Source organism: Oculina patagonica, chromosome 13 (genome assembly GCF_052425735.1).
Source record: "Oculina patagonica isolate OP01 chromosome 13, crgOcupat, whole genome shotgun sequence".
NCBI classification, from domain to species: Eukaryota; Metazoa; Cnidaria; class Anthozoa; order Scleractinia; family Oculinidae; genus Oculina; species Oculina patagonica.
The window spans coordinates 22,099,797-22,122,378 of NC_135770.1; the positions used below are offsets into that span (position 1 = coordinate 22,099,797).

Here is a 22,582-nt window from a genome sequence, read left to right on the forward strand (position 1 = left end):
GCACTCTTTGTTGGAGAAGTATCTAAACGAGCATTTAAACGAAGCGCTAGCCATGACGATCCTCGAAGTGAAATTTGAGATGTTAAATTCGAGACACAAATACACCTGTTCGTGTCACGCAACAGTTATTGTCGGTGCTTTTCGTAAAACGAAAGCACCAAAAACTGTTTGTTCCGCTGGTTTAATTTCCACTGGATGGAAATGAGTACGGTATTATTTTTTACGGTGGAAAAACATTGTTATATGTGTACAAAACGCGCAACCGGATTCTAAAACAAGATTATTTCCATGAACGTTGGAGCTTTGATGTGGCGCCGCCGACTTGTTTTGATAACCGTTCAGCATATTATTTTATAACTTGACCTTGCTGGGTGTTGTAAATAAGGCAGAATGAAGCTTGCAGACCAAGAGGAGACGTAAAAACCGTTCAAGGAAATGAATTTTATATGCAAGATGCTTGCTTGAGGAAAACATTTCACATTGAGCTCGGTACGACAAGCAGGTCGGTATGCCTTTGTATTCGGTTAAATTTGTTTTAATGCTCACGTCTTTTGCAAGTCGAGACTACTAAAAAGTTAATCTAAAATTATTTTCTTGCAAAATAAGCTTCATATCGACGTTTTGCTTCTTTTAGCAACATTTGTTTTAGTCGATACCTTATAAACTACGAACTTCCGAGTTAAGCTCATTTACATATTGACGTGAAGTAAACGACATTTGTTGAATGCAAATCTGTTACTCCTCTTTACCATAACAGAGTTTTTATTTTATAAATAGATATATTATTCCCTTCGCAATCTAGAGATAGATCCTAATTCGACTAAAGGAACGCCGCATCGTAACAAACAACGACTTTTGAGACCCTACATTTTTGGTTAAAATTGAACAGGGAGAATTCAAATTTTGCTCGTAAACAAACAAAAGAAATAACACAAGTTTATTTAACGTTTTCCTATTATTTAAGGTTAGATGTGTCCTATGTATAAATGCCATTCCATTTCTTATCATATTTAGCTTGTAGCTGGCGATCAAACATGGTGTATATTTTTACATCAAATTTAAGCATTTTATATTGTATGACAGTTTGATTGACATTTCTCCAAAACAATAAACAGTTGAACTTAAATATTGCACATGGTTCATGTACTAGTGAAGTTACATAAGTGTGCCAAATTTCAGGGAAATCGGTGAGGTGCCCTGTAGATTCGACTGCATGGTTCTCGTGTAAACCCTCTCTTAACTAAAAATAACACGCAAACTGCGGTGATGAACATTACTGACGAACGCATTGTTAGAAAAAAAAGACCTTTTACTTGCAGACTAGTAAATATAAAGTTTTTCGCTGCCCACATTATCATTAAGGGCAGGTTTTAAATCTCTTATCAGTAAAGTATCCTTTATTTTGTAATGGGTATCTGACCGTCCCTTTGCTAATATGTTATTCTTATCCTTTTTTTTTGCAGAAGTTTTTTGTTCTTTTTTCTTTGTTTGTTTTTTCGGGTTCATCTCTCATTGCAACTCTTGCCTTGATTTCTGCCCAATTTTTAATTCGGCTTTTTTTTATCGATTTGCTCTTGAAGTAGCGAAGAAAAAATTGTTTTAGCTCTGGTCCTGTTAAGAAAACTACTTTGAAATAAACATAGGTATCTCTTTTTTCCGGTATACGTTGAAAATATTATCTATACAGAAAACGTTATTCTATGAAAACGGGAAACCGAAGAAGTTTTATTGAGAGCAAATAGTGGATTGCATTTTTTTTTTTTATAAATGATTATCCGCGCTTTATAGTGGATAAATTACCCTGTAGTTGTCTTTTAGTCCGCAGCGTGAAAGATAGAAAACGCAAGTACATAAAGCCACAAGGCGAGTAGAAATAGCTATGAAAAGTTTAAACTTAAAATCTAACGAGCTTTGGCGTTGCAAAGTGGATGTGCTTTTAACATCTACATTATATAAAGCTAGCATGACTTTTTTCCTAGGTTTGTCATTTTTATTTGCCATTTTCGTGTTTATCTGTACCCCAAGGGAGGGAAAGGGGAGTGGGGAAAGAAGGCAACCTTTTAGAGGCCTGGGGCTTTCAAACAAAGCAAATATTCACAGTTTTGAGACTGGACTACCGGACAAAGATAATACTATAGAATAAGGGGGGGGGGGGGGGTACCGAATTACGATGCTCTGACAACTTGCATCTCGATTAATTCACGTTCTTGTCTGCAGTTTTTCGACGGTACCGCAACAGGCCAAAAATGGAAGCTATATCAACCACAACAACGATGCCGCAGATTTAGTGATTGTAAAATGGTCAGATGTATCTTCACAAAAATGGTAACGCATTGTTTTAATACCAAGATTTTGTCGTCGTCCCGTAGTTACAAAAATTAAACGCAGAATTTTGTGATTTCGCGTTGTTCTTCTACTTTGAAATGCAAGTGAAAGTGCCTCGACTTTTTAATGCACGTGGGGCTCACTACTGATGACGTAAAACAAAAAACGACCAAGTCAACTAAGAAACTCGAAACAATAGAGGAGGGACAATAGCTCTAACCCGATTAAATCAAGTCACTGCGAAAGACGGTTGTTCGGTGCACAGGCAGCAAATTTGGAAGAGGGGGAATGTGAGCTAGTTTTCCAATTCAATATGATTCAATATGACGATTCAATATGATGATGTTTACGTTCATGATGCAGCAACGCTGCCTTCGCTCATTTTAATTTGCCGCTGTGATCAGTTGCAAGAATTCAAACCAATTTGAATTTGTGCGACTAATCGCGCGCAGCGACAAAGATTTTCACAAAAATGCACCACGTCACACGAGGCGTTTGATGTCGCAGAAATTGTCCCCGCGTCGACATGTTCCCGGCGTATCCAATCGAGCAAAATCGAACCAAAAATCAATCGAACTCAATCGAACACCGATCGTTCGATTGGGTTCGGTAATCGAACAAAGTCGAACATCCATTTTGCTGTGAGTTCGATTTTCGAACCAATCCAACCAATCGAACACAATCGAACTCAATCCGATTCGATTTTGTTCGGAATCCGTCTCTTGATAAGTAAAACACGCAGGACTAATCAGGGGGGACGGTGCACCGTACAAAATGTCCGCAATATTAACAAACAGGAGTTTGGTAATCGAACGCTCGATTTTGTTCGATTGTCGACTGTTCGGTAATCGAACGTTCGACTCTGTTCGATTGTCCAAATTTTATTGTGAGTTCGATTATGTTCGATTACCTAACCTAATCGAACGCGCATGACGGATAATGATAATAGCAATGATGACAACTGTATGTCGATAATGATATTTATTTTAACTCAAAAAAAGTACGGCAAAGCTAATGAATGTGGTTAGTAGCGTAACAAAAACTATAAATTAAACCCACATAACCAAGTTGAAGGCTTTGTAATAGAACTATACTACAAATTGAAGAGTTAAAGCATTAATCAAAAGCTATCAAATATACAAGTTTTTTTAACCGATTTTCTTGACAATTTACATAAAAACGTACAGTTTCGAAACAGTCCACGTTCATAAGTAACCGACTTAAAATATCGGTGATTTAGTGCCAAGCTACAAATGAGGCATATACACATCTTCTGTTTAAAATTGTAGGATGTAGGATCTGTATTACACATATAGCAGAGTGGTAAGAGCGAGGGATGGTTCCCAATCACAAAACACGTTCCTATTTTCCTTCAAATCACGAATCACGTATATGTTTAAGACCATTTCACAAATCACAGCATACATCATTGAAAAAAGCTTTAACTGATAAGTTTCTTTGCATGGCATTTACATTTCAATAGCCTAGTAGCAAGACTTGATTTCTCAGGCGAGCTCACAGTGTGGCGGCAAGTCTTAAAACGCATAAATCGAGCCGAGAGAACCGCATCATCCATACAAAATCAATCTTTGGCTTCGTGATTCTTGTTGTTTGACAATTTTGGTTTATTCAATTCACAGATCACGGCCAGATTTGAGCTATTTTCACATGTCAAGCGCTATTTTTTGCTCAAATCGTTTGTCACAACCCTGATATAGGATTCCTTAAATTAGTGGTCGTGAGAGATCTCATCGTCTCGGTCCTGAATATATCCGCAATGCTTGAACCATCTGCTGTGTCTTAGCTCCTTTCTATCTGTATGTCCTGCTATCAAGGGAATCAATAATACGAATCCTAATTAACCAAAATAGCCCTAAAAACGTGGGAAGAAATGTGAAGGGTCTCATCTTTAATTTCATTTCTTTGCCGAAATCCTCACGCGTGTGCGCTCGTTGTTCATGTGATTACGCTGCGATTAATCTTTAATTTAATGTGACGAAAATAACGCACAGGCTGCTTGAGAATGCCTTGCTAGCAGTCTACGCCTATGAGTAAAGGTGATATGCTTGTTGAAATGGAACGCCAAATTATAGCAAAACATAATCAAGTAAGGGTTTTTCAAAACTGCCAGCTTAAACGTTCATCATCTTCTTTTCTATTGCACCAGAATGTATCCCATGGCATTAATTTGTTTGTCGCCATTATCTGCTGATTTCCAGGCCACGTTTCCGCACGTTCTGAAGGCTCCTCCTGCACCAAACCCGATTCTGGAATCACAATCATTGCAGTCGTTTTGGTTGTTACCAAGGATACCTATTCTTGCCTTAGCACCAGGAGTACAGGCGGCATTGAACCCTTCCTTGTTACAGTTCAGCTGCAAAGAGGCCTGTGAACCAATCAGCGTCTTCCACGTGTTACGACCCAGTGAGGTGGCGCGGTATTGCCCATCAGCGATCAGTGAGTACAGAGAGTCGGCCTGCTTGTTGATGACAATGAAGTTGATCTGTTGGCCGATCCTCATTCCAAGACAAATCTTGGAGAAGGATGTGTTCCAGTAGGTCGGTAATTTGGTCTCTTGTGTGTCAAACCCAGTCTCCCCTCCACGCAGGTTGTAGTCCTTTTTATCGCTCCAGTACACCGAGTCATAATTAAAAGTGTTCTGGAAAAAAAAAAGGAAAAAAAGGAAAAAAATAACACGTCATATTTTAATATTTGAACATGCGCTGCATGGTTATCTCATTTTCGTAATCAGGATTCTGCGCGATTGAAAGGATCGCCAGTAAACAAATAACATTTAATGACTGGTTATGAGGGAAAGAGATACTGAAATTTTGTTTCCCGAAAATCTCAATGTTTCCCGAGACGGAGAAAAATAAACTGGTTTCCCGAGGGACCAGTCATTGTGTGGTTTGTGGTCACTTGTTAACTTGTTATAGTGGAGCTCCCTAATTGCCCGAAAGGCCGCAGAGCGGAGCCTCCATAATCATAGAAAATCCTCAGAAATAGGAGAAACATGCATACATACATCTGTCTGGATTTTACAAAACGTGGACTCCGGGATCCGTGCTTGAAGGCTGATGAGAGAGTTGCTGGCCCCTGGCAGTTCCTGGGACTTTGTTTTCTTAAATAAGGACAGATTGCTGGCAAGGAAAATCCCTAACGGGACAAAAGGCAGTCTCAGTAGGCCAGAGCAGCCTGTGACGTGCAGTTTGCAGAAGGCCGACGCATTCGGCCTTCAAGCCATTGCGGTCCGTGAAATTTGAGGGGGAGAGCAAACGTCAAGGACCCCGTGGGCAGGCAGTTAGGGCCCTGACCTAACAACCCTAGGGAGCCCTGGGTCAGCTGTTGAAATGCAGGCCGGCTGGAGGGCTGACTAAAGTAAGCTTTTCGGCTTGTTTCAGAAAAGACTTCGCTTTAAAATGTGGTCAGGACTGCTCCCGGCTTTTGGTTTTCGGGGCGCTGGGCTCAGCAGCCTTGAGGCCTCTGAGAGCTCAGCTGTGACCGGGCATGGGAAGGCTTCCGAGCAGTGCCCCTGGGCTCTCTCGAACCCACAGGGGGAAGGGAGGGGAGGGCTAAGAGAGTTGCTGGCCCCTGGCAGTTACGAGGGCCTCGTTTTCTTAAATCAGGACAGACATATAATTTTTACATACATTACATATGGTCATCGTGCCTAGCGGAAAGGCTCGCGGGCGCGAAAGTACATACGTACTTACATATGCAACCTCGTCCCCAGGAACTTCTCGGCGACGAGGTATCAAAATGGAGCCGCCATTTTGAAAACGGAGAAGACCCTGGGGACGAGGTTGTTACATACGTACGTCGCACACATGATATGGCGGCCGTTCTCCATGATCCAGAAATAGGTTAAAGTCGCCGTTAAAGTCATGAAGCTTAACGTCAGCTAACATTCATGGGCATTCATGTTATGGTCAATTTGCAGCTGTCAATACATCTGCTGACCAGTATCATATGACAATATCGCGGGCTCAGTGTGTAGAACCCATGAAGGCCTCTTTTTTCAAGTTGGCCGCTGACCACTGAATGGGTTTTGAATGGATCGCAGACTTAAGTTCTTATTTTTCCTTTAAATTAAAGTAAATAACCGGGGAGCTTCGCTTTTAGGCTTGGCTTAATCTATATAGCACAACGAAGTCTTAGAGACTTACGCCGGTCGTCGGTCAACATTCGAGGGTAACAGTGCACTGCCGTACTCCGTACGTTATAGATTTTGCAATGTTGCCTGCTCAGAGATAGACTTATGGCGGGAAACAGTTTTATGTATAACATGTGACCTCGAGGTAGCCAATAAGAGCGCGCACTATTGGGAAAAAACTTTCATGTATATAACAACATACGTTAAAAAATTCGAATTAATAAGTTGACACTGGCTAAAAGTATTGTTTATTGATCAATATTGTATATAAGATCAAGTGTAACGATTGCGACTGTGTTTATGTTGGCCAGACATCACGCGCGCTTAAAACACGTATGAAAGAACACGCAAAGGCCATCGCAATATTGGATGAAAACTCTTTGTTGGCAAAACACCATATGCTTAACGACCATCAAATAGTTTTGGAGAGCGTCGAAATTGTTGACAGGTCAACGGTGTGGAAATAACAACTAATTCTTGAAGCTTGGCATTCTGTGCGAGATAGGAACGCTATAAACGAACATATAGCGCTACCAAACGTTTACAATAGCATTAAGAATTTATAGACTCATTAAGAATGCTCTAGAGACTTTTGTTGCACTCGGAAAGTTCATTTAGTTTTCACACATTCGTTACATATTTTAACAGGACGGCGTTGAACATTTGCATTTTTATCTTGCTGAAGAAGGCAACAGTAGTGGCCAAAACGTCCAAAAACAATATTTTTATTCAGTGTCAACTTATTAATTCGAATTTTTTTAACATGCCTGGGCAGCCTGGCTACAACTCGAACATTTTTAACAACATACGTTGTTTCCGTCAATCTTCATGACCGGCGTCCATCCCCCATCTCCACATCCAAACTCTCCAAAGTGACAGAGAACGGCAGTTGGTTTTGAGTCAAAGTGGAGCTTAACCAGCTGGCTTGAGTTTGACCTGTTAGAAAAAAAGAGCTACGATTACGCCGCGGGAGAGAAATGAGAAGTCTGTAATGCTAGAAGTCTGCATCTCTGGTTAAGGGTCTTGAGCTATCAGATTTGTGAGTGGCTAGGCTATTTATAGGCCATAACATGCGTTTCGTCTCGTTCAGTGTTTTTTTTTTCTAAAAAAACTCGGTGCGTCTTGTACATCCATATTTTGGAGTCAGACGAAAGGAGATGTATCACAGCCAGTCGAGGTGCTAGAAACTGCTTCCAAAACACAAATAAACAATATAAAGACCTTTTTTATATATATATTATACACTTAATGTGTTACACTTAATGTGTAATGTGTTTTGTTATATAGCACTACGAAGGCTCAGGAAAATGGCACTTGTCGGTCAACATTCGCGGGCAACATTAAAATGTTACCCTCTGACGTCATAGATTTTGCAATGCATGTTGCCCGCTCAGAGACTTTTGGAGGGCAACAGCTTTCATTGTTAGATGTCATGTGACCTCGAATTAGCCAATAAGGGCGCGCTGTTGGGGAAAAATGTCTAGCTATATAAGAGATATATATTTTCACCAGTAAATAAAGAAGGAAGGCTGGCACGAGTGCAAAAAAAAAAAAAAGAAAGAAAAAAAAAACGTCTTCCCTAAAGCTGTTTAAACACAGTTGAGTGTTCTAACAGTCTGCTTCAATGAGAACTCTTAAAATTTGACCGTTTTTTGGAAGAAAAAGGACGACTACAGTGAAAATTTTTGCGGCTTTAATGCTTTCTTTGTAGCATACGACACGTGCGACGAGACCGAACCGTTTTTCAAGCAATGCCGAATTTTTCGAGAAAATCTCTGGTAATAGATTAATTTCAATTTATTCCAGTTGTATGAGTGCAATTTTTACAGCCTTATATTACAGCATCGAGAAGTTCCATCGCCCGATGATAATAATTTTACTTTTTAGTGTATCATCCGAATGGTGCGTTGGTTTGTTAGTGGGGCTTTGACTTACTTGAATACCACGTCATAAAGCTCCTTGCAGGACTTCGCCGCTGGCAAAGATAAAAACAAATAAGCATAGTTAACAGCGCTCTTGTGGGTGGCTCTGAAACCGCTCAATAGAATTTTTTTAACTTTGCAACAAGTTGCATCTTTACTTGCTGACCATAACTCAATTATAAAAAATGGGGTCCCTGAGCTCGTTTTTGAGTTTCGAGCCCTTAAAAATTAAGGGTGTTTTTAACAGGTAATGCTGTTGTCATGGTGACGTCATGAGAATGACCACAATTTGATCAGCATTGATTGGACACTTTTTTGATTTTATTATTGTAGCAGCGATTGATAAAGTTTTTTAGCACTGACGCATCAAAGTAAAAGAGCTGGAAAGTGCCGGAAACCATTGCGAGCCTCCTTAAATTAAATCACTCTATTGCCCTTTTGAATTATCAAAGTCTACTTTTTACTGTAATTTGGATTGCCGCACACAGCAGAGAGCAACCAAAGAAACTAATTAAGGCAACTTAACTTAACAGCTGTGCCATCTTACAGTCTATTTACAATATTAATTAAACTTACAAAAGTTTGTTATAATGACTCTTCTACCTGTCTCGCAATATTCTCCAATGAAACCTTCCACACAGTGGCATTTGAACTTGTCGTCTTTGTAGTTCGTCACACATGTCCCTCTGTTTTGACACGGCCAGGAAGAACAGGGCGACTGAAATAAGAAGATGTCATTGATCGTCAATTTCACATGCAGAAACTAGTTATGTTTAGAAAGAGACTATACTTACAGCAATATCTTAAAGCAATAAATTATAGGCAATAAGTGGCAATAATTTATTCGTTTAATCACACCTTACCTTAATTGCAAAATGATGCGAAGTCTTGTTTTCTTTGTACTCTGTGAAGTTTCTGTACTTATCAGAAGACAGCAACTCGCACCAAAATTTTCCAACGGCTCCTTTGGAGGCGGCCAGGTTCACAGAAAAGCACAAAGGATTGCTGAGGCATTCAAAGGTGCAATCAAAGACATCGTACACGGAAACTGTTCCAACTGTTGACACGTTAAGAAAATGGAACTCGTCTTTTGAGAACTGACGCTGTTTAAAACTCTGACCGAAAGAACTATCGTCGCGTGGCATAATGTTTGTTTCTGGGGTGGGAACAAGAAGAATTATCACAGATTTAAAATAGTTTCAAATAATAGTTTAGAAAAATGTTTTCAACACTGTCTACCTGTCTCATTAAATTGATAATCCTTTATAAATACAGAAAGTAAGAAAGTAAGTAAGTAAGTAAGTAAGTAAGTAAGTAAGTAAGTAAGTAAGTAAGTGAGTGAGTGAGTGAGTGAGTGAGTGAGTGAGTGAGTGAGTGAGTGAGTGAGTGAGTGAGTGAGTGAGTGAGTGAGTGTGTAAGTAAGTTGTCACGGCCCCCTTTCTTATCTTTTAAAACATCCATAACTAAATTAAAATCTCCTCCTATAATGATCTCGTTGCATTGAAAATAAATGGCTATATCTCTGAAAAAATCAGGTTTGTCTTCATTCGGCGCATCATTTAATCTATGTTGAATGGGTGATTTAAAATTTAGTTCTTTAAACGTAAGGGTTCTCGGAGAGGTTTCTAAACGGAAAAAAATCTTTAATTGGCTTAGGAAGAAAACGTTTTCCATATACATGCTGCACAAATGGTAAGAACATCACTCTTGGCATATCAGGGAGTCAGGGAGAAAAAGACAAATTAAACAAAACAGATAAAAATTAAAAAAAAGGGGGGGGGGGGGGCTATATAACCGGGCGGCAATCTTCCAAACAGAAACATCCTTTTGACATGCAAATCATGAAATAATATGAAAACTTAAATAAAAATATCCTTTTAACATGCCATGCAAATCATTAGATAATATTGAAACTTAAGGTCGGTTTACACGTTACGATTTGTCGGCCTGATTTGGCCCAGATTTGATAAGAAAATGAGTGCGCATTTAAAAATCGGCCCGATTTCTAAAAAATCTGTTGCAGTGTCACAGATTTTAGAAATCAATTTCAATAGGCAAAAGCCGGCAGACGAATCGCATTGTGTAAATTTGCGTGGAACAAATCGGGCCGACGGATCGTAACGTGTAAACCGGCCTTTACATAAAAACATCCTTTTGAGCTGAGTTTAAATGAGAACACCTGCAACTTTTTCCTTGTCACAGAGTTTTTTTTTAATACCTAGGAACGTAAAGTATATAACTGACAAAGAAATCTTTCAGATAACTTTTAGCAACAGCTTTTTTTTAGTGATCGTTTCAACTCTTCCTGCAAAAATAATACAAGGGCCATACTTTTTTGTTTGTATGTTTTTTAATATCTAAATTTTGACAATTTTTTATCCAACTACATTGATGTTCCTGCGTCGACTATTCTTGTACCACAATGAAATATTGCAAAGAACCATATTACAGGAGACAATGTTTCTTGCAGCTAACTTACATAATAGTTACTTCCTTTATTCGACGATTCACTTTTCATTCAGTTTAAGCCAACACACATTATATATCAAATAGCCAACTTTCGTGTTTTGGAAATACAATATATAATGGAAACAAAGAATGTTCGAAAAGATTAGATCTAAATTTCGAACAGATTGCTTCTATTGCGGCGTATTTTGATATTAACTGAATAAGTTCTAACACAAACACGAAGAAAAAAGGATGGTCTCGCACGTACAACAAAAGAAACAGAACTTACCTTGGGTTTCCTCGGTGATCAGAGTAAAAGCAAGGAATAAAATGGGCCAAATGAAAACAGAAAACATGGTAAAAGAAAATTATTCCCGCGAGAGTCTGACAAACGTGTTAACAAGTTGAATGACAACGTGAAGCTCTTGCGAGCTAACTGAGAACTTTGAAGTAACTATTACTTTTTTTCTGTGCCAATTAAGTATTAGCCATTGTGAAGAGTTTATTTGATGACACCTCACAGCAGCCAAAAGTCTATGAGTGGAACATTAGTAATTGCGCGTTCGTTTTGCATTTTGTTGTTGGCAACTGCAAATTGGCAGGAGTTAAACAAGAAAGAAACTTCTGCTTCTAACTATTAATCGAACTTTCTGAACAAGAAATCGAATGTTGCATTTTAGGAAGTAAGAGTTTACTGAAGTCTCATTTCCAAGAGTGCATGTGTTAACATTTATATTCTCACTGAAAATATATATATATAAACTTTCAAGCATAGAGGTCGCTAGAAATAAGGAATGATCAAATTCTCCCAACTAGTGCCATGCTAAAAGTAAGGAGAGAAGAATGAGAATTTGTGTGCTGACATTAGCGAATTATTTGCTTTCTATAATGAATTTTTAATGAGTCGGGTGGTACTAGCCAATTTTTAAAATTATTGGTAAATGCAAAACTTTCCGATTTCGTTGTCGTTTTTAGCGTTTATTGAGGCCCTGTTAGGGTAGGTGTACATGTCTTCTGTCTCTATTTCAAAGCTTGTTATATCGCTACTAAGAATGATCCGCATGTCGCTGTCGGAATTTCGTCATTTTTTTTTAAGACAGACGTAAGTAGCAGAGGAGAATTTTGTCAGATATTTTAATTTCTCGACTGATTAAAAAAGACATGGGTAACTAAGGTACACAGAGCATAAGTTTCTCTGGAATTTTAAAAAGGCAATTAATAATGTTCCTTTTAATGTCTCGACAAGGTATTAAATTGAAGACGACGTGACTTACTTTGGTACACAAAGCAGGAGTTTCTCGGGCACTTTAAATTTCGCAGCAAAAACGGTATTTTAATTTTTTCGACCAAAAACGACGTGACTCTAAACTTAATACACAAAACAGGAGTTTCTCGGGAACTTGAATTTCGCAGTAAAAACGGTGTTTTGGATGACTGTTTCAACCAATTAAAAAATGACTTGACTTTGAGCAGAAGTTTTTCGGGCACTTTAATTTCGCAGTAAAAAATGGTGTTTCAAATTTTTCGACCAATTAAAAACGACGTGACCCAGAGCAGATGTGTTTCGTACATTTTAAGAGAGCCGTTAAAATAGATTTAATGTAATTCTTCGACAGGTTAATTAAAAAACGACGTCTTACTTAGAGCAGGAGTTTCTCGCGCATTTCATTAAGGAAGTTAAAATTGAACCTTTTTTAATTCCTGACTGATGGAAATTCCTCAACGGACAAAATTAGTTCTCAATTGATAAAAAATTCTCAATGGCTAAAATTTTCTCCACTGTTTTCAGGCGACCTTAAGGTTTCTCGGGTACTTTAATTTCGCAGTAAAAAACCGTGTTTTATTTTTTTCACCAATTAGAAAACGACGTGGCTCTAAACTTAGTACACAGAGCAGAAGTTTTGCGTGCATTTCAAGAGAGCCGTTAAAAGTAATTAATTTAATTCTTTGACAGATTAATTAAAAACGACCTGTTTAACTTTAGTGCACAAAAGCAGGAGTTTCTCGTGCACTTCATTAACCCTATCCAGACCGAGAAGGAGGGGGAGGGGGGCGCTGGCTTTGAACGCTTATAACTTTTTCAAGATTCAACCAGACAACCATTGGTCCGATTTTATCTGGGAATTCCCTTCTCCCCCCCCTCCCCCCCCCCCCCCCCCCACTGTAGTATAGAATCCTTCGCAAAGACTTGTTTGTGGCCTGTTGATATCCTAATGTAAAGTGACGTCGGGTCCGGGAATCGAGCCAGGGCCACACTGGTGGGAGGTGAGCTAACGACTTATTTATCGCCAGCTGTTTCAATTTTCATGATGCTGGCAATTTAAATGAGAACTTAGCATTTCAGTTACAAATCTTTATCCGTCAAAAACTAGCACCAGACAAACGATGTAGATTTCCTCCTCATGTAGTTTTTCCTATTCTCTGGTCTGTGGGATCGAATAAACTGGTTCTTGTCTTTGACACTATTTTCGGCTTTTTCTGTAACATTCAATCGCACTTGCTGCTGGCCTCTATGTGCTGTCACTTCTAAGCATGGCGAGAGAAACTACCTGCAGTGGCCTGTTATAATAACTGACATTATTGTCCAACTCCGCTTCATGGAGTACAAATAACGCGCGAAAGGAGTACAAATATCGCACGATATTTGTACTTCTCAAGACCGGTTTAACAGGTTCCGTGTTGTCCTCTTTTACGTGCTCATAAATCGAAAGCTAAGCTCAGTGTGAATATAGACCGTTAAATAACGTAACTTGTAATACAACTCAAAGACAGTTTCCTATAATACTCAAGAAGTTATCGGACTTTTCCAGTGAACAGAAACCGTAGAGTTGTAAAAAAGTTACATAATAGTTACTTCCTTTATTCGACGATTCACTTTTCATTCAGTTTAAGCCAACACCCATGATATATCAAATAGCCAGCTTTCGTGTTATGGAAATACAATATATAATGGAAACAAAGAATGTTCCAAAATATTTGAACTAAATTTTCGAACAGATTGCTTCTATTGCGGCGTATTTTGATATTAACTGAATAAGTTCTAACACAAACACGAAGAAAAAAAGATGGTCTCGCACGTACAACAAAAGAAACAGAACGTACCTTGGGTTTCCTCGGTGATCAGAGTAAAAGCAAGGAATAAAATGGGCCAAATGAAAACAGAAAACATGGTAAAAGAAAATTATTCCCGCGAGAGTCTGACAAACGTGTTAACAAGTTGAATGACAACGTGAAGCTCTTGCAAGCAAACTGAGAACTTTGAAGTAAATATTACTTTTTTCTGTGCCAATTAAGTATTAGCCATTGGGAAGAGTTTATTTGATGACACCTCACAGCAGCCATTAGTCTATGAGTGGAACATTAGTAATTGCTCGTTCGTTTTGCATTGTGTTGTTGGCAACTGAAAATTTGCAGGAGTTAAACAAGAAAGAAACTTCTGCTTCTAACTATTAATCGAACTTTCTGAACAAAAATCTAATGTTGCATTTTAGGAAGTAAGAGTTTACTGAAGTCTCATTTCCAAGAGTGCATGTGTTAACATTTATATTCTCACTGAAAATATATATATATAAACTTTCAAGCATAGAGGTCGCTAGAAATAAGGAATGATCAAATTCTCCCAACTAGTGCCATGCTAAAAGTAAGGAGAGAAGAATGAGAATTTGTGTGCTGACATTAGCGAATTATTTGCTTTCTTTAATGAATTTTTAATGAGTCGGGTGGTACTAGCCAATTTTTAACAATTATTGGTAAATGCAAAACTTTCCGATTTCGCTGTCGTTTTTAGCGTTTATTGAGGCCCTGTTAGGGTAGGTTTACATGTCTTCTGTCTCTATTTCAAAGCTTGTTATGTCGCTACTAAGAATGGTCCGCATGTCGCTGTCGGAATTTCCTTAATTTTTTTTAAGACAGACGTAAGTAGCAGAGGAGAATTTTATCAGATATTTTAATTTCTCGACTGATTAAAAAAGACATGAGTAACCAAGGTACACAGAGCATAAGTTTATCTGGAATTTTAAAAAGGCAATTAATAATGTTTCTTTTAATGTCTCGACAAGGTATTAAATTATAGACGACGTGACTTACTTTGGTATACAAAGCAGGAGTTTCTCGGGCACTTTAAATTTCGGAGCAAAAACGGTATTTTAAATTTTTCGACCAAAAAACGACGTGACTCTAAACTTAATACACAAAACAGGAGTTTCTCGGGGACTTTAATTTCGCAGTAAAAACGGTGTTTTGGATGACTGTTTCAACCAAATAAAAAACGACTTGACTTTGAGCAGAAGTTTTTCGAACACTTTAATTTCGCAGTAAAAAATAGTGTTTCAAATTTTTCTACCAATTAAAAACGACGTGACGCAGAGCAGATGTGTTTCGTACATTTTAAGAGAGCCGTTAAAATTAATTTAATGTAATTCTTCGACAGGTTAATTAAAAAACGACGTCTTACTTAGAGCAGGAGTTTCTCGCGCATTTCGTTAAGGAAGTTTAATTGAACTGTTTTAATTCCTGACTGATGGATTGGAATTTAGAAGTGTTGATTTTTGTGGAGGGTGGAAAACCGGAGAACCCGGAGAAAAACCCTCTGAGCAAGGACGAGAACCAAAAAGAAACTCAACCCATAGATGACGCCGAAACCGGTTTCCTAGAAGATTAGTAGGACAGAGTTTATGTATGAGAGATCACGAGCAAGTCCCGTCAGTGCCTTTATCCAAACTTCAGATAAACGTATTTATTTCAAGTAATGCTTTTTGATAACGCCTGATAAAATTATTAAAGAAGGAAGAGTAAACTGAATATCACAGTACAACTATCCCAAGGTCCAGCGGCCTCTAACTTATAATGACCTTGGCGCTTGAAAAGCAATTACTCCCAAAGGTGAACCAAATTTACCGACAGACATCTTATGGAAAGTCTCTCCTTTTTTTAGGCGGTGACGCCTATATGTTATCGCCCGGTGGACGGTCGTGTGAGGTGTGAGAGATTACTCCAACCGAGTAGCACTGGGAACTAGGCACTTTGTTGTTTACTCAGTTTCGGTACGCCATTTTCGATTGTCAATGAGTATGAATCAACTTTAAGAGCATCCATCGGCAAAATGCGTTTGATTTCTAACGTACAGTTAAACGGAGTTTTGGGGTCAGGGGAGAATGATGTACTGGATAATTGTGAGCTCGCTTAAGGAACTTCTTTACCGTTGTACGTGTATTCGAAGTCGGCATACGTGATGGCAGACTAAGTTGACTGATGTTGAATTTGACGAGTGAAGGCCGGTTAGTGTCATAACTTTTGAAACCTTTCCAAAAGGGAGACCGATGGCAGCAGTATCTTGATTAGATTGCAAAGGTGAGCTATCTGAAATCATTGTTTGCTTTGACGTGCATTGTTGTCGATAATATTTAACTTTAAGTTAATTTTCTTTTTTTTTCCCTTCGCGACTCGCCATCTTCCTTTTACTGCTTTTGATAATATTTATTCGGGTATTTATCTCAAGCCATTAAAAATAACACAGTGACGGTATCCGTATTCCTATTTGTACGAGAAGCCAGGGTTCAGAAAGAACTTCTACCCTATTGCTGATTTAGCTGATCTAAAATGTTTTGTTTGATAAGTTGCATAAATTCATGTAAGTGATTCTAGTAAGCGGTGTTAACTTCATTACATTTCAGACCATTTCAATACGGAAATGTCACACAATCTCCAGTATCGACTAGGTGTGGAAATCAATCCTGGGCCTTTCTGTTGCTAAATGACGAAGTTCATAATGATTTAATGTATTTATCTTATCATACTGTAGGTTTGTAATGTATTGAAGGTTCGTTTTGTAGTCAAGGCAAATAAAAATTAAAATGAATAAGAAAAATGCAATTTCGGGGATCATTGTAAAGCGTCATCGCCTGTGCATGCATGTATGCGTGCCGGTTATTAAAGTGGCCACGGCCTGGTTAGTCAAATGGTACATAAGGGAAATCATCCAGGGAAAGCAAATGTAGTATTCCTGCCTATTATTGTCTTACATCCGTCCAACATGCCCGGCCTGTACTTATTCCATCCTATTCTTTCTATCTGATCAAGCAAGAAAACAGCACGCGCCATAACATTTGATCAGCCCTTGTAGTGAAAGGCTTGGACTTTCATTACAAATGAGCCACTAAGCAGATATTTATTGTCTGTGGTGTTACGAACTAGTCTAAACACAGAAATGAGCTAGTTTGGCTGCAAAGGTCAACTTATGGAGAATATGCTAAGTGGAAAGACACAAGCGAGAGCTTGCAGGTGTCATTTTTTGGTTTGACGAAGCGCTCAATATTGTTCTTATTGCAGACGCGCTTCAGGTTTGTTGCCCAAATTTTTATATGCCACAAACTGACAATTTAGGAGTATATCTTGAGGAAGACCAGGATTCAGAACAGGAAGTGTTTACTGTCTCTAGCACAGTCGATAAAATCTGGATTTTCGACAGTGGACACGCTGCGGCCCTAGGAAGCTGCATTGATAACGTGTCGTCTAGACTTCGGATACAAGTAGTTTATTACACATAACGAGAGACACATAAGGCAAGCAGCTTTTTGATGTCAGAATCGAAGAAGAGTCAAGGGCTTCATTAGAGGATGTTGATGCATGACTTAAGAAAGAGATGAAAAAAAAAAGAAAATTGGAGGCCTTGCGATATCGAAGTTTTTGCTAAAAGACGGATAGAAGTACAACCGCAGTTAAAGCGCAGTCCTTGCCTCCGACGTCGTCTGCTGCAAAATTTCGTTTCCTTCGAGTGAACTACCAGGTGCAACTTTGGACTGGAAATCAAGGGCTTCCACCGTGTGACTGGAGATGGAAAAAAACTGATGGTATTCTAATTCAGGTAAGGACCGACATACCACCTGCACTGGAAACTCTCCTCTGAGTTATCAGATGTAACTGCAAGATGAATTGTAACACGACACCATGAAGGCCCAAAAAGTACGGACTTGACTGTTCACCTGCCTGTGGAGAGTGTCGTGGAAGTGCTTGTTTCCGACAGATCGAGCTAGTGATACAGAGGACATCGGGGAAGTAGTCGATGCCTTATGATTTAATTTTCACAGCTGAGGCGGCGGAGCGTGTTTAAACGCGCGTGTGTGTGTGTGTGGGGGGAGGTAGTTGTACACCAAGGCAGACGCCACCCCAAGGTATACATGTAACACCCCCAAGGGGCTGGGGGACTACAGATCCACCTACCCCCTCTGCTCCGCCGCTGTTACTGTACAATTAGAAAGGTACTGATAGAAAATCAGGTGATGGTATATGGTAGTCCAGTTACTGGCTAGCAAGGGTTGAGAAATTACCATTTTAATGAAATTAAAATGCTAATTTTAGAAAATAACACTTTTTTGTTGAATATTTGTTGGAAAACGGTTCATGATAGAATTTGAATGTACACTGTACTTAACAGTCCTTGTTTTAACATGTTAAGTGTAACTTAAAGTGGTAAATGCCTTGACAGAACAGTTTACAATGGCTAATTAGCATAAAAACATGGCAGTCGTCAATACGTGGATTTTTTACGTATTTCCCATGAGTTGATTTTTGTTGACTTTTAGTATGTTCATATACATGCCTCAAAAGCAAACAATGTAAAAAGAAAAATTCTGTTGCAAGCATTTTGACCTCCTGGCATAACTTTACTGGGCTAAAACTGGTTCTCGTCCTTGACACTTTTTTCAGCTTCCTTCTTTTCGACATTCAATCGCACGCGCTGCTGGCCTCTAATAATAATAATAATAATAATAATAATAATAATAATAATAATAATAATAATAATAATAATAATAATAATAATCGTTTATTAGGAAGCCTTCATTCACTATACAGTGGTTTTCAGAAAGGTCCTAACTAAGATTAAAAATACTTAATAAGACTATATACAATAAAACGAAAAATACCTAAGAATTAAAAACTATTATTAAAAACTAACTTGAATACAAAGAAAGAATTAACTAAAAAACCTACTTATATGCGCTGTCACTTCTAAGCATGGCGAGAGAAACTACCTGCAGTGGCCTGTTATAATGACATTATTGTCCAACTCCGCTTCGTGGAGTACAAATAACGTGCGAAACGAGTACAAATATCTCACGACATTTTTACTTCACAAGACCGGTTTAACAGGTTCTGTGTTGTCCCCTTTTGCGTGCTCATAAATCGAAAGCTAAGCTCAGTGAGAATATACACCATGAAAATGACGTAACCTGTGATACAACTCAAAGGAAATTTCCTATAAAACCTGAGAAACTATCGGACTTTTCCAATAAATAGAAACCGTAGAGTTGTGGAAAAGTCAATTGGGTCATTTTTGTGCAATTTTTTACGAACTTGCCGAATTCAGGCGTAAAAATAAGTGATCTTTTGCGCTGTCATACGCGCGATTTCAAATTGATTTTCATTAGATTTAACAGGTGAATTAATGTTATGGTAAAAAAAACATGTTGACTTCAATTTACAATCTTATAGACCATAGAAATGACGCTATTTAATGTCAGTGGTCGGGATTTACCCCAGGGGGGGGGGGGGGTTACTCAGGATTTCAAATGACGGGGACGTTTGAATGGGGGCAAAAATCAAGACCCAAAAACATCCCTAGGGCTTCCAACAAAACCCCAAAAATTCCCTGGACCAAAAATCGACCCCAAAAATTCCATTGCCGAATTTCTGACTCATATATATCCAGAGAGGGGGAATGATATAACACAAAGAAAAACATTAGAAACACGTTCAGTGTTTGTAGTCTTTTCGCAGAACTATGCGGTCAAGGCACTACCACAAATCTTTAGATTGTTTTTAATAACCAAAAAAACCCTTCTTAAATCAAGCCACCCGAAAAAATACTTGCCAAATTTTCCTACCCCCAAAAAATTCCCGGAATCGAAAATTTCAAACACAAAAAGATCCTTCGATCATCCCCGTCACTTGAAATCCTGAGTACTCCCTCCACCCTCCCCTAGGGGATTTACGATGTAGCATTTTCAATTAATTTGATTCCTCGAATTATTAAATAAGTCCATCGGAAAAATGGAAAAAATTCGCATGTTCACGACACACTCGAAACTACTCACATTCCGGTACACACGGCAAGCAACAGACGGTAACAACAACAACAACAACAAATACTACTACTACTACTACTACTACTACTACTACTACTACTACTACTACTACTACTACTACTACTACTACTACTACTACTACTACTACTACTACTACTACTACTACTACTACTACTACTACTACTACTGCTGCTGCTGCTACTACTACTACTGCTACTGCTACTGCTACTGCTACTGCTACTGCTACTGCTACTGCTACTGCTACTGCTACTGCTACTGCTACTGCTACTGCTACTGCTACTGCTACTGCTACTGCTACTGCTACTACTACAAGTAGCTCTATTTGCATAACCACAAATTCCTACAGTAACAATAAAGTTCTTTAGCTTAAAGGAAATAACAATATATTAATACTGAATTGACAATAAAATTTGAGTTAAACTAAATATCAAAATGTGAACTTCATTATCATTATCATTATTATTACTTTTATTGTTATCATCATCATCTTCATCATCATCATCATCATCGATATATATTACATTAAATTTTCGCGAAACGTTTATTTCGCGATTTTGCGAAAATGTCGTATCCAAAATCACTTTAATTTCGCGATTTTACCAATAACGTTACAAGTTTCGATAATTTTCTTGTCCTTGAAAATGTAAGGGACCAGTCATTATTTATGTAGAGGGGGGGGGGGGGGGAGGGAAAAAAGAAGTGGGGGTCAAGGCTATTTCAGAGTAGCAAGAAGGGGGGGGGGGGGCTAACAAATTTTTATAAAGAAGTTTAGGGGGGGATCAGCAGTTTGAGGTGGGTAAAACAGTTAAATAGAAGAGTGCAAACACTATAAGTGAAACAGTGACGCTAAATTGTACAATTTTATGCTATTTCTATTGTTTTCTTTTGTTTAAATTCCACTAATTATGTACAACTTTTATAGTGATTTGTATTTTACAGAAATACTGTTTGCACTCTAAACTCCATTGTTATCTCAAATTTTAGTTAAACATTAAAAGAATCCAGACCTATCTGCTTTAATATCTGGTTTGACTGAAATTATTTCTTTTTACAAAATGATTATCACTGCAATAGCCCAAGAAGTAATAAAACATGATATAACAACAAGAAAGTAGTTCTTTTTACACTTTAGGAAAATCATTGGAAAAGATTATATTTTGCATGGTTATTACATTTGTGTTCACCATGAGAGCATAATTTGTAAAAACTATCACTTTTCCAAAGTTAAGAAGTTAATAATTGATGTATGTTTACTATACACACAACTCGTCCAAAATTTGCCCTATTGCTGGAAGAGTATCCATAGCAAAGAAGCCTTGGCTGACTAAGTGTTGATCCAGCCTTTGTGCATCAGAACAAGTGTGCAATTAAGATTGTATGTAACATGCATTTAATAATTACTTAAGGCATATAAAGAAGATATGAGGTGAGGGGGGGGGGGGGTCATAACGTAAATATTGAATAAAGAAGGGGGGGTCACTTGCTACTTACATGGCCTGGAGGGGGGGCCTTACAGAAATTTTGACCTTTCCAACATATTTTTCCCTCCCCCCCCCCCCCCCTTCTACATAAATAATGACCGGTCCCTAAGATGAGACGCTTTACAAGCTTCCTTATTTCAAGAGGCGCTAATGTTTTCGTAACTGTAAGACGCATATTTCCCACGGCCACCATTTCTACAAGGAGCCGGTTTAGAGACACAAGTACAAAAAATGGCGAGAATTGATACATCCACAAAGAACGTGGAATCTATAGAGATGTTTTAAGAGGAAATCCGCCAGGACTTCGAGTAGTTATTGGACAAAATTATGTACCAAAACTATTTACACCTGATTGCAAGCTTTTGTGTTACTGCTTCAAATATCTTATCGAAAGAAATCTTTTCTAATAACACCAAACATCGAAAACAAATTTCAAAGTTCCACTGAATTCCCATGAATCGCTTAAAAGATGTGAGCTTTTGCCCATAGCTTGTGAACTTTGAATATCATTTTCTCACACTCTGATAAGAAATTGTTGTACCAGAATTATTTCCACCTTATTGCAAACTTTTTTGTTACTGCTTGAAATATCTTATCAAAAGAAATCTTTTCTAACAACACCAAACATCGAAAACAAATTTCGAAGTTCCGCTGAATCCCACTGAATCGCTTAAGACGAATTTACAAAATGGCTACACGTGAGATTTTGCCTATACCTTGTGAACTTTGAATTTCATCTTCTCAAACTCTGATAAGAAATTGTTGTTGGTGTTATCACGGATAATTACCTACAGCATTGAACCCTTCCTTGCTACAGTTAAGCTGTAAGGAGGCCTGTGAACAAATCAGCGTCTTCCACGTGTTACGACTCAGTGAGGTGGCCCGGTATTGCCCGTCAGCAATCACTGAGTACAGGGAGTTGGCCTGCTTGTTGATGACAATGAAGTTGATCTGTTGGTCGATCTTCATTCTAAGACAATTCTTGGAGAAGGGTGTGTTCCAGTAGGTCGGTAACTTGGTCTCTTGTGTGTCAAATCCAGTCTCAAGGGGATTGTAGTCATTTTTATCACTCCAGTATCCCGGGTTGTAATGAAAGGTAGCCTGGAAGAATTCTTCTCTTTCTAACAAAAAATCTACCGCGAAATAAAT

The 22,582-nt window shown here is 38.4% G+C and overlaps 1 protein-coding gene across 1 annotated transcript; it reads right to left on the reverse strand.

The window, feature by feature from the left end:
* Window positions 1-3,510: 3,510 nt before the first annotated feature.
* On the reverse strand, window positions 3,511-11,255 carry LOC144636391 (uncharacterized). Its single transcript, XM_078495594.1, has 6 exons — window positions 11,138-11,255; window positions 9,264-9,556; window positions 9,004-9,118; window positions 8,414-8,453; window positions 7,288-7,414; window positions 3,511-4,984 (listed from the first exon to the last, which is right to left on the reverse strand). The coding sequence occupies exons 1-6, from the start codon at window positions 11,202-11,204 to the stop codon at window positions 4,481-4,483; spliced, it is 1,146 nt and encodes a 381-aa protein (XP_078351720.1). The 5' UTR covers window positions 11,205-11,255; the 3' UTR covers window positions 3,511-4,480.
* Window positions 11,256-22,582: the final 11,327 nt, after the last annotated feature.

Bases quoted from the DNA above. Each gene is read 5' to 3' on its own strand.
- LOC144636391 (XM_078495594.1), bottom strand. From the start codon at position 11,204: ATGTTTTCTGTTTTCATTTGGCCCATTTTATTCCTTGCTTTTACTCTG. The intron at 7,415-8,413 runs GTAAGTCAAAGC...TTTTTCTAACAG, and splicing joins CTTTATGACGTGGTATTCAA to GTCAAACTCAAGCCAGCTGG. The intron at 4,985-7,287 runs GTATGTTGTTAA...TTTTTTTTCCAG, and splicing joins TGAAGATTGACGGAAACAAC to AACACTTTTAATTATGACTC.